Genomic DNA, 14240 nt, shown 5'->3' on the forward strand with positions numbered 1-14240 from the left:
CCCACAGCTTCTTGTCTTACATCCCACTGAGCTCCTGCAAAGGTAGCACAGGCCAATCTGTGGCTCCAGAGAGCTCAGGCTCAATCCCAAAAGCTCCAAGTTTGGCTGCAAGCCCTGTTCGCAACATCCCCAGCTGCCCCTCACTCCTCATCCTGCAGGGCAGCTGCAAATTCTTCACAGGGTGCCTGGAGCAGGCAGGGCAGCACAAACCAAGCTTGGGAAAGGAAAGCACTTATCTCTGGGGATTCTGCTCCCTTCTAGTCCAGCTCTCCAAGGACATGCTGGCACTTTTCACAGCTGCCCTGCACAAACCCACTGGCAGCATGGTCAATTAAGACTCCACTCTTTAATGTACTATTTCCTCCAACATTGCACTCCCCAACGCTGAATGCGATACAGCGCTGCTTTAAAAAGGTATTTACACACATCCCAGCATCACCCCCTTGTCAGCCCAAGGAGCAGGGCCTCAGCCCATGCTAAGACCCAACCAGGGGAAGTCTCTTGCAGCCTTTCTGTCAGAATGGCAGCAGTGACAAAGGGCAACAGAGCTACTGCGGCGGTTTTGGATTGGTTTTGGTCGCATTCCTGATGAAATAACAGCATGGAGATGGGAGAGGGTGTTGATCTATCCCCAGCCAGGGCTAGAAGCGCTTCATCTGTCGGCGTTCCTGCCGCCGCTGCTTCTTCTCGTTCGGCTCCTGAGCGGCGGGCGAGGACTCGGCTGTAAACCAGGGCCCCAGGATGTTCACCCACAGCAGGTACAGAGCACGCCCCGGAGCCTGCAAAACACACGTGGCACAAGCTCAGTCACTGGGGGACAGCGCTGGCTGCTACGGGCGGGAGGGCTGGTCCTTCTGAGGGAGACAAAGCAGCTGGATCAGAGGCATCAGAGGCACGGAAATCAACGGTGGTGGCAGGCGCCCAAAATAAACAGCCTGATTTCATTCCATGGCTGAGGAACGCATACAGCGATCAGACTTCATGCACGGAAATCCCAGCATCAGGTCTGAATTACCCAGAGGGATCCAACTGTCCAGACATTCTGCCTCTCCCTCCTTTGGAAAACACACCCACATTTCTTTGAATTTGTGAAAAAAGCAATCCAGATGGTCTCCAGGGAACAGCCGAGCCTAGGCTGCCCTCTGCCAGGCCAGCTAGAGAGGAATTTGTGAGTGAGGACTGGTATGAGATCAAGGACTGAACTGGGATAACTTTCCATGCTCCCACAATTGCCTTCTGTAACTTTGTGGGATATCCTCAAAGCAAATGTGGGATTTTATCTGGAGACACGTGACAAATATTTCACGAGCAGAAAGAGCTTGGTATTAAGGGGAATGAAAGCTTGTAGCATGTTATCTACCCCAAAGCACAGTGTCCAGCAGATCCCAGCCTTGATCCATGCTGAATGGCTCAAAAAGCCAAACATGATGAAACACCATTTGTTACAGACACAGACTCTGTGCACCAAGACAACTTTGATCTGCCTCATGTTGCTTGTTGCCCATTCATGGGACCAGAGGGAAAGACAAAGGCCAGCCTAGTTTTTGCATGGTTGACCCAGAGAGATCAGGCCTTCTTTGCCTTGTGCAGCCTGAATTTTAAACAAGATGTGACAAGGAGATTAAAAAACACATCAGGAAATAGTTCGGGCCTGAAACATGACACTGAAACGAAATGGATAAATAATGTCCTGCATCCTGAAGACAGGGAAAGAAAGCAACAATGCAGAGCAAGATGGAAAACAGCAGGAGCTGGGGCTTACCAAGAGCCAGAAGTACCAGACGTAGAGCGAGAAGCAGCTCAGCACTTGGACTATAGCTGTCAGCAGGATCACATCCTTGAGGTGCCTGAGGGAACAAAAGCAAAGCATTAAGCTTTCATTCCAACCCCTGCCAAACACAGCAGCTCCTCTGCCAGCACAGTCTGCTCTGCCTCAGGGGAGAGACCCTGCCCAACCCGGGCTCTGTCCCTGCAGCCCTGCTTTGCCACACAGTTACTGAGAGAATCAAAGCAGTAAACAAACAGCAAAATACTCTGATGAATTAAAGAGGTGATCTCCCTCTGAAAAAACAACACTGAGAAAGCTGAGGAGCTGCTAGGGTTTGGAAATCAGCAACAAAATCACCCCCCACCCCCACAGCTGAAGCAGCAGCTGCCGATTTGACACCTAAATGACATAAAGTGTAACTCCTGATGACTGGCTGTGCTGAAGGGAGCCATGAATCTTCCCCATGCCATTTCACAGGCTGACAGACACTTGGGGTCACTGAAGGACAAGCACACCACAAGCTGAGCTACAGCAACAGACAGCTCCTCCTCCCCTCCTGCTTATCTGACTCCAGCTCTTCCATGCCAGCCTGCGGCAGAGCTGAGAGCAGCTAAGGAGAGGAATAAGCTGCCCACACATCAACCACCACCCTCGGGGGATCTGACACCCAGGGGAGGTAAACAGGTATTCTGTTTCTCAACACAAGCCGCAGGGAGTGCCATGACGGTTTAGAAAAGAGGCCAGCTTTCACTCTGGTTAAATCATCATCTGCTGGAGTAAAAAACCCGTGTCACATACAAGAATGGAGACAAGAAAACAAAGGCATAAACAACATTGACTCAAGATACTGCAGAATCCACCATCAACAGCTCTAGCACAAGACACTAAGGGTTCAGTGACCTCTGACATTACCAAAGGCCACAGAGGGGTGAAAGCAGAGCTCCCACCAAACTCAGCTCTCCTAAACCACGAAGATGGGCCTTCCCCAACCCCAGAGCAACACAAAGCATCCATTTCAGTGACAGCATGAGAGAAATACCATAAAATCCACAGTGTTCCAGAAGCAGCTCCAAAGGAGCAGTATTAATCAGCTGCAGCACATTTAGCTAAGGGGCTGGAAATATCCACTGCTTTCTGAAATACCTGATAGCCTAGGGTGGTTCCCTGATCCCCAGAGAGGTAATTTAGAGGTACAGAGTAAAGATGGGAACTTCAGCTTTGAAGGTTTTGTTTATAGAGCTCTGCCTCCCCTGTGTTTTGCATAGCCCATGACTCAGATAAGCATTAATTAATTTTAATGTGTGATAAAACCCACCCCAAATGCTCAGGCAGAAAAAACCTCTGTGCCTCAGTAGCAAGGGAAGTACATCTGCATGCAGGACTGCAGCAGTGCTATGGTTGTGCCTGTCCCCTTTCCACAGCAGGTACTGGGATCCCTGTGCTGCCTCCTGTCAGTCATTTTGCCTGACAGCACCATCACACACAGAGGGCAGTTATCAGGCACTCTGCCTCAGTGCCTTGCACAACTCCAAGAGACACCTCCCACAATCAGGAGCACACCCCAAACATCAAAGTTTTGTATTTTCCCTCTTTGACTATCCCACATTGTTTCACTAAAAAGGTATTAAAAATATTTTGCAAGTCCACTCTAGAGAGCCAAACCAGTGTAAAATGGGAGCAAAACACTTGGCTGACCAGCAGGGAAATGAAGTCACTATAGGATGAAGAGGGAGTAAAGCACCCAGCTCATAGGTCACATCCCCTCTCCTCCTGGCCACTTTGTCCCTTGTCCGAGTCTCTTATACCAGACATCTGAGTCCCACCTGCTGAGGCAGAAAAGGTACCATTCCACCAACCCAAACACAAGATGAAGCTCATTCTGTGCAGAGACAGCAGGTTCTCTTCCCTGCTGCCTGCTGATAACATCCCCAGGCAAAAACCAAAACTTTCATTAATAAAACTATATACATCTCTATATGATCCTGACAGCCTGAGAACACAGAGGGCTCAGATGGAAGCAAGGCCCCACTGTGCTTCTTCCAAAACCTGGCAGCAAGGGAAGGACAGAGGTAAACATGGAACTGTAGCCCAAAGACATGGGAGGAAGGAGCCAAGGACCCCAGCACCTTGCTGAGCACACGCTGAAGATTCCCAGCAGAGGCTCGACCAACAGGCAGGGGCTGAGTGCAGGGAAGACAAAGAGCAAAGCCTGACGTGTCCACAACTACCTGGCAATTTTCTGAAACTAATTTGAGGCTCACTGTTAGAAAACATGTAAATCTAGAAGATATTTCTGCTGTACCAGCACTGCTGCCTTCTTATTTTATTTAGCAGTGCTTTGCAAGAATTACTGCTGTGTTTCCTGTAATCCTGTGGCATTCCTTCACCAAGGAAAAGAGTTACAGCAGTGCCAAGAACAGTGGACAGGCAGAGACTCAGTGCTGCCTGCAGAGGAACATGAAGAATGCACAAATATGGGGGACAGAAATGGCTGCAGAGGTGACAGGAACTGGCTGAGGCAGAGGCAGGAATTTTTAGTGTGTGGAGGATTTCAAGACATGGCCAGTTTGCAACCAGGAAGGCGTAACTGGCAGCATGTGCCCTTCTGCTCTGCCAAGCATTACCTGCAGTGCTGGTTTGAAAGGAAAATACCAATCACTGTGTGCTGCAGCAGTGTTTGTTAACTGAAAGATCATTGTAAACTACCCCTGCTGCACTCTTTGTGATCTCTTACCTCTACAGCTCAGCCCTATGGACAGTGACCGTGCCAGGCTGACACACCCATGTCGTGGCTCCTGACTGGGGCACACCACGCCAAGTGTTCAGGTAATAAGGACAGTTAAGGTACACTCTGAGGAAAAATGGCTCCAAACTTCCAGCTGCCCTCATGCCCATGCCAGTGGGCAAGCTGAGGAGGGAGCTGAGGCCCAGCCTTCTCCTCGGGAGCCTCTCCTGGCTCCGTGTGCACGCTCAGGCAGCAGGTCCTGCTCACCTGGACTCGTGCGGGTGTGGACACTCACTCTGCCATCCCCTGCTCCATATTCAGGTCAATTCCCCCGTCGGCAAGGCTGCCATCGTCTGTGAAAGACGGCTTTGCCATGGAGTTCATGGAGCGGTAGCTGGTGCCATAGACCACCAAGCTGAAGATGAAGGCGACCTGCAGCAGGGGAGCCGCTGTCAGCTGCGATGGCCACGACCCCGGGGCCGGGGGCCGCGGCCGAGCCCAGCCCAGGTGCCCCCGCCGGGGCAGAAGCGGTGCCTGGCGCTTACCCACGTCCAGGCGGAGGCGGCGGAGTAGAAGATGCCCAGGTTCACTACGGCGTACACGGCCTGCGGAAAGAGCACGGCACAGCTTTCCTCGTCCGCCCGCTCCCGCCCGGCCCGCGCCCCGCCCGGCCGCACTCACGGACGCGCCCAGGATGATGCGGAGGTAGAAGCGCAGCGTCTCCCGGTTCTCCTCGAAGATCTGCTTCTTGCCCTTGGTGCCCGCCTTGCCCTTGGGCTGCGGAGCCAAGAGAGGCGGTCAGCGTCTCCCCGGAGTCCCGGACCCGCAACCCCGGCCCCGCACTCACCGCCATGGCCGCGCCGGCTCCGGCTTCGCTTCCCGCGGACGTGACGAGACGGAAGCGGCGGGACAGGAACCGGGATGGGCGGGACAGGGGCCGGGATGGGCGGGACAGGGACCGGGCGGGGCGGGACAGAGACCGGGATGGGCGGGACAGGGACCGGGATGGGCGGGACAGGGGCCTGGATGGGCGGGACAGGGGCCGGGATGGGCGGGACAGGGACCGGGATGGGCGGGACAGGGGCCGGGATGGGCGGGACAGAGCCCGGGATGGGCGGGACAGGGACCGGGATGGGCGGGACAGCGCCCGGGATGCGCGGGACAGGGGCCAGGATGGGCGGGACAGGGACCGGGACAGGGACCGGGATGGGCGGGACAGAGACCGGGACAGGGACCGGGATGGGCGGGACAGAGCCCGGGATGGACGGGACAGAGCCCGGGATGGACGGGACAGAGACCGGGATGGGCGGGACAGGGGCCGGGATGGACGGGACAGGGACCGGGATGGGCGGGACAGGGGCCGGGATGGACGGGACAGGGACCGGGGCGGGAGGGAACGGCCCTGCCCGGAGTCCTCCCACGGAATCGCAGAATAGCGAGGCTGCAAAGGGTCAGTTGGTTCAACGTCCCTGCTCAAGTTGGGTCTTTTGAGAAGTGGCTTTTTAATATCCCCAGCGAGGGAGACTCCACACCCTTTCTGGACAAGCGAACTGGGGAGAACTTCACTGTGCGAGTAACAATGCAAAGGAATAGAAAGATTGCCCCAGCATGGGACTGGGACTATCCACAGTGCTCCCAGCCATCTCGGGCTGGCAATGGCCTTAGCTGTAGTCTTAGCTATAGGGAGCTTGACTCTGAGCCTGCACCTCAACACCAGGAACAAGATCTTGCCAGCCATCCTCCCAGCTCCTTCAAGCACAGCTCCCACAGTGCTGCCATCCCAGCCTTACCCACTCTGGCCCCTTTTGGCCCTCATCCATCTCAGCCCTTTCCCAAACCTTTGGAAAGGACACGTCTCCGAGTTCTCCACAAGTGTTTATTGTCCCAATACACAGGAGACAGAGGCACGGCTGGATCCCCACCGACCTGTGGCTGTTAGCACAACAGCCCTGGGAGAAGCTGAGGCACGAGGAGTGCAGGGCACTGAGCAGGGGCTGTGGGGCCGGGGAGGAGGTAGCTTGTCGTGGTGCAGTAGTGCAGCAGCATGGCTGAAGTGTGCAAGTATCTGCCCCAGGTGGGGAAGGCACTGGAATTGGCACAACAGGCATACCAGGGTGTCCTCCTCACACCAGACTCAGCTGAACGGTGCTGGGAAAAAAGGGACTTGTACCTAATCACCCCCATTCCAGGACAGTGCAGAGGGCTCAGCAAAAACACCTTTCAGTGCAGGAGGGACCTGGCAGGGCAGGCACATCATGCCCTGGAGATGCCATCTGCTTGACAAACTTAATGGAAAGGTGTGTTCCATCCTTTTTCTAACCACTTTGTTGTCCAGAAAGGATTCCCTACATTAATGGCGAAAGTGAGGCAGTGCAGATTCGTACCTTTGTAGTGTTACTCCCCCTTCAGCTATCCCAGGGCTGGCTGTACCTTTATTCCAGTACACATCCTTGCCCACTGTGCCCAAAGCCTGGCTGCAGTGTGAGGGAATCAGGGCCACCACAGAGGGGTTTGACTGTATTTTATCTCACCTTCCCATGGCAGGGGGGCAGAGCAGCCAGGTCACCCCCCTTGAACAGGAGGCTAATGCTTGGTGGCTCATTCCCATGTTTTTGCAGGAGGCAGGACACAGGCAGGGAAGGGTAGGACACCCAAGTCCCCAGCCAGCACCTGGCCTGTCCCTTTGGGCCAGAGATGAGGGACAGAGCCTGGAGGGAGTGTTTTGATTTTGAGGGGCATAGAGAGTGGGGACAGAGCACAGGGAGGAACTCACTGCTCTGCATGGCTAAAGTCATAGCAGAAGTTTAAGTTGCTGGGAGGCTTTGGTATGGGAGGGGGTTCGTCGGGAATGCTGATGTTCTCCAGGTCCAGGAGCCGCAGCTTGAGCTCCATGGACAGCAGGACATCGAGGTCTGTCTGTGTTCGCTCACTTGTCATCTCCTTGCCCAGAAGCACATTCAGCCCATCTGTCCAGAGGCAGAACTGGGGAAGCAGAGCATGGGCATCTCTTGCACCAGCCCTGGGCAGATGGAGAGCCCATCTCTCCCCTGCTGTGGCTTCCACCCCCCAGGGACACACACAGCTCACTCCCCTGACTCCTGTGCCATGGCAGAGACATCTTGGGCACTGTGTGCCTCCCCAGCAGGCCCCTGGAGCTCACCTCGTAGCGGGTGGGGGCAATGAAGTTGAGGCAGTATTCCTCCACATCATGCACAATAGAGAAGGCCAGCTCCAGAACATCCTGCAGGGACAGCACAGGGGCTAGCTGGCTTCTCAGCTGGACTCCTCCCAGCCCTGGCAATGTTCAGAGCAGGAGCTGCACCCAGCCTCCTCCTCTGCACTCCAGGAGACCCAAGAGGTCTCTCTATCCATGAAACCACACATCCTGCCACCCGCTCACTTCCAAAACCCATCCCCAGCTGGACAGGATAGGGTGTGAGGTGCTGACCTTGTTCTGCTTCCCAGAGCTCTTCTCTTTTGTGTGTGGACACTCCTTCCCCACCAGAAGCATCTTCATGTCTGCCACAGGAACTGTAGCAAGTGGAGGAGCTATGAATTCCTTCTCCCTCTTCCCATCCCTCTCCCCCTCCTTCAGGTCCCACACGTGCAGAGCCCAGTACAACCCAAATGTGGGGACTCACAGCCATCCACAGCTTGGGGTCGGGGGCTCAAGACACTTTGTAGCACCCTTTGGGAAGCCAGTCTGCCCCAGTCTGAACTTCCACAGGTCCCAGTCCCACAATACCAGCAGACACTGGGCAGCCATCCAGCAGCCAAGCAGAGGGACAATTCCCACCTTAAGGCAGTCTTAACCTGGAGGTTATCAGAGGGCTGCCCTCCCTCCTTCCCAGCCTCTCTTTCTCTCCATCACCTACTTTTCTCTGTCAGGCTCTCGATGGGGGGAGACTGCACCCCCTCCTCCACGTCCCCATAGTGCAGCACCTTGTGGTTGGGGGACAGCCGGCAGTACCACAGCTTGTCTGCAGCAGAAGAACCATGAGAAACTCTCAGCCACTCCCAAGGGGCATGGAGCTGCCCCTTATCAGCACCCCTCATTTCTCCCAGCCCATAGGTTTAGCCCATACCAGCTGTCTAGGGAGTTGGGCATTCTACTCCCACAGATAACTGGGACTTCCCCAGTGGCAGGGGACATGTCCCCCTGCCAGGCCCCCCACCCTGGAGCAGGGTTCTGGCACCCACCCTGCCTGCGGCGGCTGCTGATCTTGCGGAAGAGGGTTCCCTCGCAGAGGTGCAGCAGGCGCTGCTGTCGGATCAGCTCCAGGAGCTCCGGCTTCAGCTTCTCCCGCAGCTCCCTGGGATGAGAGCCAGCAGAAGAGGAGCACAGCTTCAACAGGCACTCGCTGACCCAATAGTGTTGTCCCTGCCTCAGGCCCCATCACAGCCCCACTCCCTGCCCACAGCCCACTCACAGCACAGGCACAGCCAGCGTCTCCTCCTGGTGCAGCCGCTCCGTCTGCCGCAGCTTCAGGATCTCGCTGTAGTTCAGTGCGTTCACTCTGGTCTTGAATAGCTCCAGGGACGTGGGCTTGAGGGACAGGGTCCTGGTGATCTGCTCCCGCACCACCTGCATCACCTGCCAGGCCCGAGATGTCAACTCCAGTTTGGCAACACTCCCCAAATCCATGAATTTGTATTCCCATCCAGAGAAAAAGCATCCCCCTATACCTTGTCAAAGTCCTCCTGGGTTGCTCTCATCTCCTTCCAGGTCTTGTTCACCAGCTGGATGCAGATGCAGAATAGCTCTTCAAAGAAATGATCCTGCCCGAAGAACATAGGGTAAAAGGCCTGAGCCGTCTCCGAGCCTGTGGTGAGAAGGACAGATGAAGCCAGACTCCCCAGTTTTTCCAGGGGATTTCAGTGTCCAGGGAAATGTGGGTATTTCCCAGCCCTACATCCCCCTTCCCATGCTGCCAGCCATGCCAGAGCCTGGTAGCCACATGGATGCAGTCCCCTGCCCTGGCAGCTTGTTCCCCACGCAGCAGGGCAGGGAGAAGGATGAGCTTGGGCACACGTACACGGCTCTCCAATGTGCAGGATCTCACAGAGGATCAGCGTGAGCTGGATGCTGCTTCGAGCAAAGGGACATTCGTGTTTGTCTTCCCGGCTGCTGTTCTCGAGGATAAACTGGAGAAGAGAGCCATGACCTCATGTTACATGGACTTGGAGGGCTGCTCCAACAGTGGATGTCAGACATACCATGCTTCTCTTGCACTCCTAGTCATGCTGTCCCCTCAACAGGTGAAGCCATCTCTAACTCAAGTGACCCACTCTTCAAAAAATCCAACCCCAGCCTCCTTTTCCCTTGTGGCAGTGTGGGAGCTAGTCACAGGCACTGCAGGTTGGAGCATAACTCATGCCCTGCTGGTTTTGCCCAAACTGCCCCAGTTTGCTCAAGGCTTGGAAACCAAGCTGTGAGCAAACCCTTAAAAATTATGGGGACCCTTCAGAGGCACTAGCCTCAAATGGCTTCCCCTACCCAGAGGAAGGACTAATTTCCATCTGAAACAGAGCAACAGTAGGACAACTGCCTGGGTGTGGCCAAGGACAGATCACAAGGAAAGGAAAAGAAGGTGCAGCTCTACCAGGGAGTTCCCCGGGACAGCACAGCACCTACCCTGCCATAGGCATTAGGGGTGTTCCTGGAGAAATACACCATGTTGTCCAGGGCAAGGAGTCCTGGTGGGGCACGGCGGAGATCCTCTGCTGGGTTGCTGTTGTTCTAGGAGGACACAAAGGATGTGATTTAGCAGCTGCTGCTTTGTTCTTCAAGCAGCAGTGTCTTCCCAACACAGCCATGGGGTTTGCCAGCGGCTCCACAGCACTTGCTGTTCACAGTGCTGAGGGAGCAGAAGGGAGGTATTGCATGGTGGTCCCTCAGCATCAACAGGGACACCTGGCTTAAGGGAGCCATCAGAAGGTGCCACCAAGGCCCTGTGGTGGAGCCAGCACAGGGCTCAGAAGGGGAGGCAGGGGGAACGCACCATGAAGCCCAGCTTGCGGAATTCCTTGGCACACAGGGATCGCCGGCGCTCCGTGCTGAAGGCGCCAGCCGGCACCTCGCCCTCCGACTCAAAAGCAGTTTGGCGCAGGGACTGGAGGAGATCCCGCTGTTCCTGGAGGGCAGCAGAGAGGAGGGGATGCCAGTGAACCACACAGAATCAGGTTCTCCCTGGGCAAACCCAAATGTGTTTGGTTCATCCAAACGTGAGTTTCCACAGGTGGAAGAGACCAAGTCCAGATTTGCAAGGAGAGTACTCCCAGACCTGTGAGTAGGGATCCATGGACATTTTCATGCGATGCTCGCACAAGTTGAGGCTGACAGACTGCAGCACGTAAAGATAATGGGCCATCTCATCCCCCAGTGGCTCGGAGCTGTGGATAATGTTCTACAGGAGATCATGAAACAGAAAGTTCCCCCATGCTGCTGCTTCCAGTCCAAGCACAGGAGACCCAACAGCCAAATCCCAGCAGGTGCTGCTGCTCAAAGGGGTGTTGGGAAGTGGGACACTCCCCTTGGGGTTGGGCAAGACCTGTATGCACTGAACTGCAGGCAGATGGGGCTGCAACCCTGGGCACGTGGGTGCCAGCAGAGCAGCACCCATAGGTGTTCTCTGGGAAGGGGTGTGGGGCATACAAGCAACCCAGCCAAGAATGGACACCAAAGGTTGGAGCTCAGGGGACAGGGCCTGGGGAGAAAGGACAGAGAATGAAGCACAGAGCAGACCCTTGCACAACCCCAGCTCCTCACCTTGTGGATAAACTGCCTGATGTTCTTCTGCCTCAGGTAGTCCATCATGTCCTAGGAAAAAAAAATAGGCTGTGAGACATTCCTCAGTTCAGCACACCACCATTTCCCCCCCTAAAAAGGAGGAGGCAGCGTGAGGACATAGACTTTAACCATTTCTGGGCACTTCTTGCAGCCCTGCCATCCCAAAGAGCACAAACCCCACAGCAGAGAACCCAGCTGCCCAAGGCCCCATCACAGGGGGGGCCCACTCTGAGAGCTCAGATGTGCCAGGGATTGGGTCATCACAATCACTGTGCCGCCACCACCAACTGTGATACTTCTGTCATTTGAGACAAAAAGTCCTGACAACCGAGGGCTCTCAGCAGGCCACCCCGCTGACAGAGGCACTGCGGTGCCTGACTCTGCAATGCCACCACCCTGCCACGGTGCCCCTCACCCGCCGCTCAGCGTCGGTCGTGCTCAGCAGCAGCGCAATGAGCAGAGCCATCGCTTTCAGCTGCAGCTGGGCATTTGTCCTGTGGGAGGAAGAGCAGGAGGATGTGAGAATCCCCAGCTCGGAGGGTGGGGGTGAACGGTGCTCTGGCCTCTCCACTTACGCCTGCAGGTGGGTGAGAAGGCGGTCCAATGTCACTTCTTTTTTGACCACCTCAAAGAGGAGGCGACTGGTAGGCACCATATTCTCCAAGATAGACAAGGAGAGCTGCTGGATAGATGCATCCACTGCATTCATGTTCACATAACTCACTATCTATGAGACACAAAACCATCTGTCTGTCAATGGTAGGCTGAGCCTGGAGCACAAGGATAACAAGGGATCCCACAGGCACAAACTGTGGGCATTGTAGAAAACTCTTACCTTTTTGATGAAGACTGTACTAAGATTTTCCCAGGAAACAAAATCATGCTCCATCAGCTCTGTGAAGGCTTTGAGGGTATGAGCCAGCATCTCCCCTGTACTGGAGGGACGGATGAACAAATACAGTGAGGATGGCTCCAGATCCCATCCGCAGCTGAATATTGGTGGGCATGTTAGAAACAGCTAGAGAAGAGAGCAGTGAGCAGGAGAAAGGAAAGAGACTGTTAGGCAAGAAAACAGACTCTCACTTAGTCATCCCAGGAAGTCAACTTGCCCAGGAAGTCAAGGCAGGAGAAGTTCAGTAATTGGAAAGCTACATCACCATGGTACAAAGATCGCTGCAGACAAGCCCTCGAGAAAGCTGAACCACCCCATATCCCTCCCTCTACTTCCAAGAAACATGTGGTGCATTGCTTGGTTCCACATTTTCTGTGTGACAGGAGCTCAGAGGAGCTGCACCATCATCACATCCTGAAAGAGTCATACAGGCAGTAGTATTTGGCAACCAGGGTTTTCTCAAGCTCCCTGCAGAACTCTTGAAGCTAAAACCTCAGGGCAGAGGGATCATTCAGGGTGGCAGGAATGAGGAGCAGCACTGGAGGCCAAGATGATCACAGTAGGTTTCCTGGTAGCAAGCCCCATGAGGCTACAGATAACTCAGCCAGAGAAGGGATGGAAGGTTCAAGTCTGGACACATTCACAAGGAGTCAGGACTGCATATCTGTGGGGACCTTCCCCTGGCTGCCAGCGTGCAGGGACACAGCCACAGTACAGGCATCAACAAGTCAGGAACGCAAAGAGTCCACTCCAACACCCAGCTTGGAGCTCATGCAGCATTAGCAAGGGAGAAGAAAAGCCAAGGACTGCAAGGAAAGTCCTGTCCTGATACTAACTCATTCCCTTCTTCCACAATAGAGTAGATTTGCTTCAAGCCATTCCTGCTGATGAACTCTTGAGCAAAGGTAACATCCTGGGAGAGGCTTGCAAGCTTTTTCAGTGAGTCAGTCTTCACATCCGCATTCTTGCTCTGGATCCCGATATACAACTGCTCTGCTTCTTGGTCCTAGCAGGAAGGAAAGAATCAACCCAAAGGGGCTCATCGAAAGACAGCGAGAAGCTTGAAGGTGGCTGTAAGAGCTGAAGTGCAAGTTTTGGAAGGAGCCTCAGGCTAGAGGAGCCCCACTAAGGAGCTGGACAAAGAAACAAAGCCACCAGAGCAGAGACCAGGTGGAGCTGAGGATAGAGGTCAAACTGGCATGCCACCAAGAACCCTTGATGAGTTGGCCTCCACGTCCAAAGCGTTTCAAGATGATTTAATTTCTCTTCAAACTCCCCCAGGCTCTGCCGAGGGAAAATGAAGGCTGAGACATGTCTCCTGCCTGTGTTTTCTGTTGGGTCTGAGGCACAGAGAAGGGCCATCATGAGCTCAAGTCACGGAGGCAGGCAGAGGGCTCGGAGCACCCCACTGCAGGGGCACGGAGCACCAGAGCACGCAGCGGAGGAGATGGGGGCCAGAGGGATGTACCGGGGAGGTGGTCAGCCGCAAAATGCTCCCGTTCTTAATGTCCCTGCGGTTCTGTAAGGAGAAAGGCAGCCGGTGAGGCGGCGCGCGCGGCAGCGGCGGGGCCGGGGCCGGGCGGTGTCTCACCGACTCGGTGATGTAGGTCTGCCGCCCGTCCGCGTACTGCAGCGCGTACCGCTCGGCGTTGGGCAGGCTCCACCTGCGGCCACGGGCGGCCGGTCACAGCCCCGTTCGGCCGTGCCGGCAGCCCCCGGGGCACCGCCGCCCGGGCACGGGCTGCCCCGGCTGGCGGCAGCGGGTACTCACGCGTCGCAGACGTCCTTGAGCACTGAGGCGAGCGGCTTGGTCTGCGGGAGGGAGGCCGGCGTGAGCCGCGGCGGGGGCGCGGGGAGGGGCGCGGGGGTGCCGGGCGGTACCTGCTGGAGCTCGATCAGCTGCGGAATGGCTCCCACCATCTGGATGGCGATCTTCACCACGTCCTTGGGCGGCGGCATGGCTCCCGCGGCGGCCCCGCACCGGCGGCAGTTCCGGGCTGTGCCGCCGCCTCCCCTCACCCAGGGCCCGGCCCCCTCACCTGAGCTGACGCGGGTGTGGCAGCAC

The 14240-nt window shown here is 55.7% G+C and overlaps 2 protein-coding genes across 4 annotated transcripts; both read right to left on the reverse strand.

Moving 5' to 3' along the window:
* Positions 1–327: 327 nt before the first annotated feature.
* Positions 328–5382, reverse strand: TMEM208 (transmembrane protein 208). The gene is made up of 6 exons (XM_021541148.3): positions 5341–5382; positions 5175–5270; positions 5039–5098; positions 4789–4925; positions 1763–1847; positions 328–779 (listed from the first exon to the last, which is right to left on the reverse strand). Exons 1-6 carry the CDS (start codon positions 5344–5346, stop codon positions 642–644), a joined length of 522 nt encoding a protein of 173 aa, XP_021396823.1. The 5' UTR covers positions 5347–5382; the 3' UTR covers positions 328–641.
* A 969-nt stretch (positions 5383–6351) lies between these two features.
* Positions 6352–14208, reverse strand: ELMO3 (engulfment and cell motility 3). 3 transcript variants are annotated; one of them, XM_085589793.1, is made up of 20 exons: positions 14057–14207; positions 13947–13987; positions 13767–13839; positions 13644–13694; positions 13012–13181; positions 12119–12218; positions 11859–12010; positions 11699–11777; positions 11263–11313; positions 10778–10900; positions 10496–10627; positions 10129–10233; positions 9530–9638; positions 9180–9316; positions 8924–9087; positions 8694–8806; positions 8369–8473; positions 7942–8024; positions 7654–7734; positions 6352–7475 (listed from the first exon to the last, which is right to left on the reverse strand). In XM_085589793.1, the coding sequence occupies exons 1-20, from the start codon at positions 14132–14134 to the stop codon at positions 7263–7265; spliced, it is 2160 nt and encodes a 719-aa protein (XP_085445919.1). In that variant the 5' UTR covers positions 14135–14207; the 3' UTR covers positions 6352–7262. The 3 variants fall into 3 exon arrangements, with proteins under 3 accessions (XP_085445919.1, XP_085445922.1, XP_085445920.1); XM_085589794.1 differs by lacking the exon at positions 6352–7475 and having other exon boundaries at positions 7726–7787; positions 14057–14208; XM_085589796.1 differs by lacking the exons at positions 13644–13694; positions 13767–13839; positions 13947–13987; positions 14057–14207 and having other exon boundaries at positions 12119–12301; positions 13012–13152.
* Between the last annotated feature and the right edge of the window lie 32 nt (positions 14209–14240).

This window comes from Lonchura striata, chromosome 11 (genome assembly GCF_050655825.1).
Source record: "Lonchura striata isolate lonStrDom1 chromosome 11, ASM5065582v1, whole genome shotgun sequence".
In the NCBI taxonomy this organism is placed as follows: domain Eukaryota; kingdom Metazoa; phylum Chordata; class Aves; order Passeriformes; family Estrildidae; genus Lonchura; species Lonchura striata.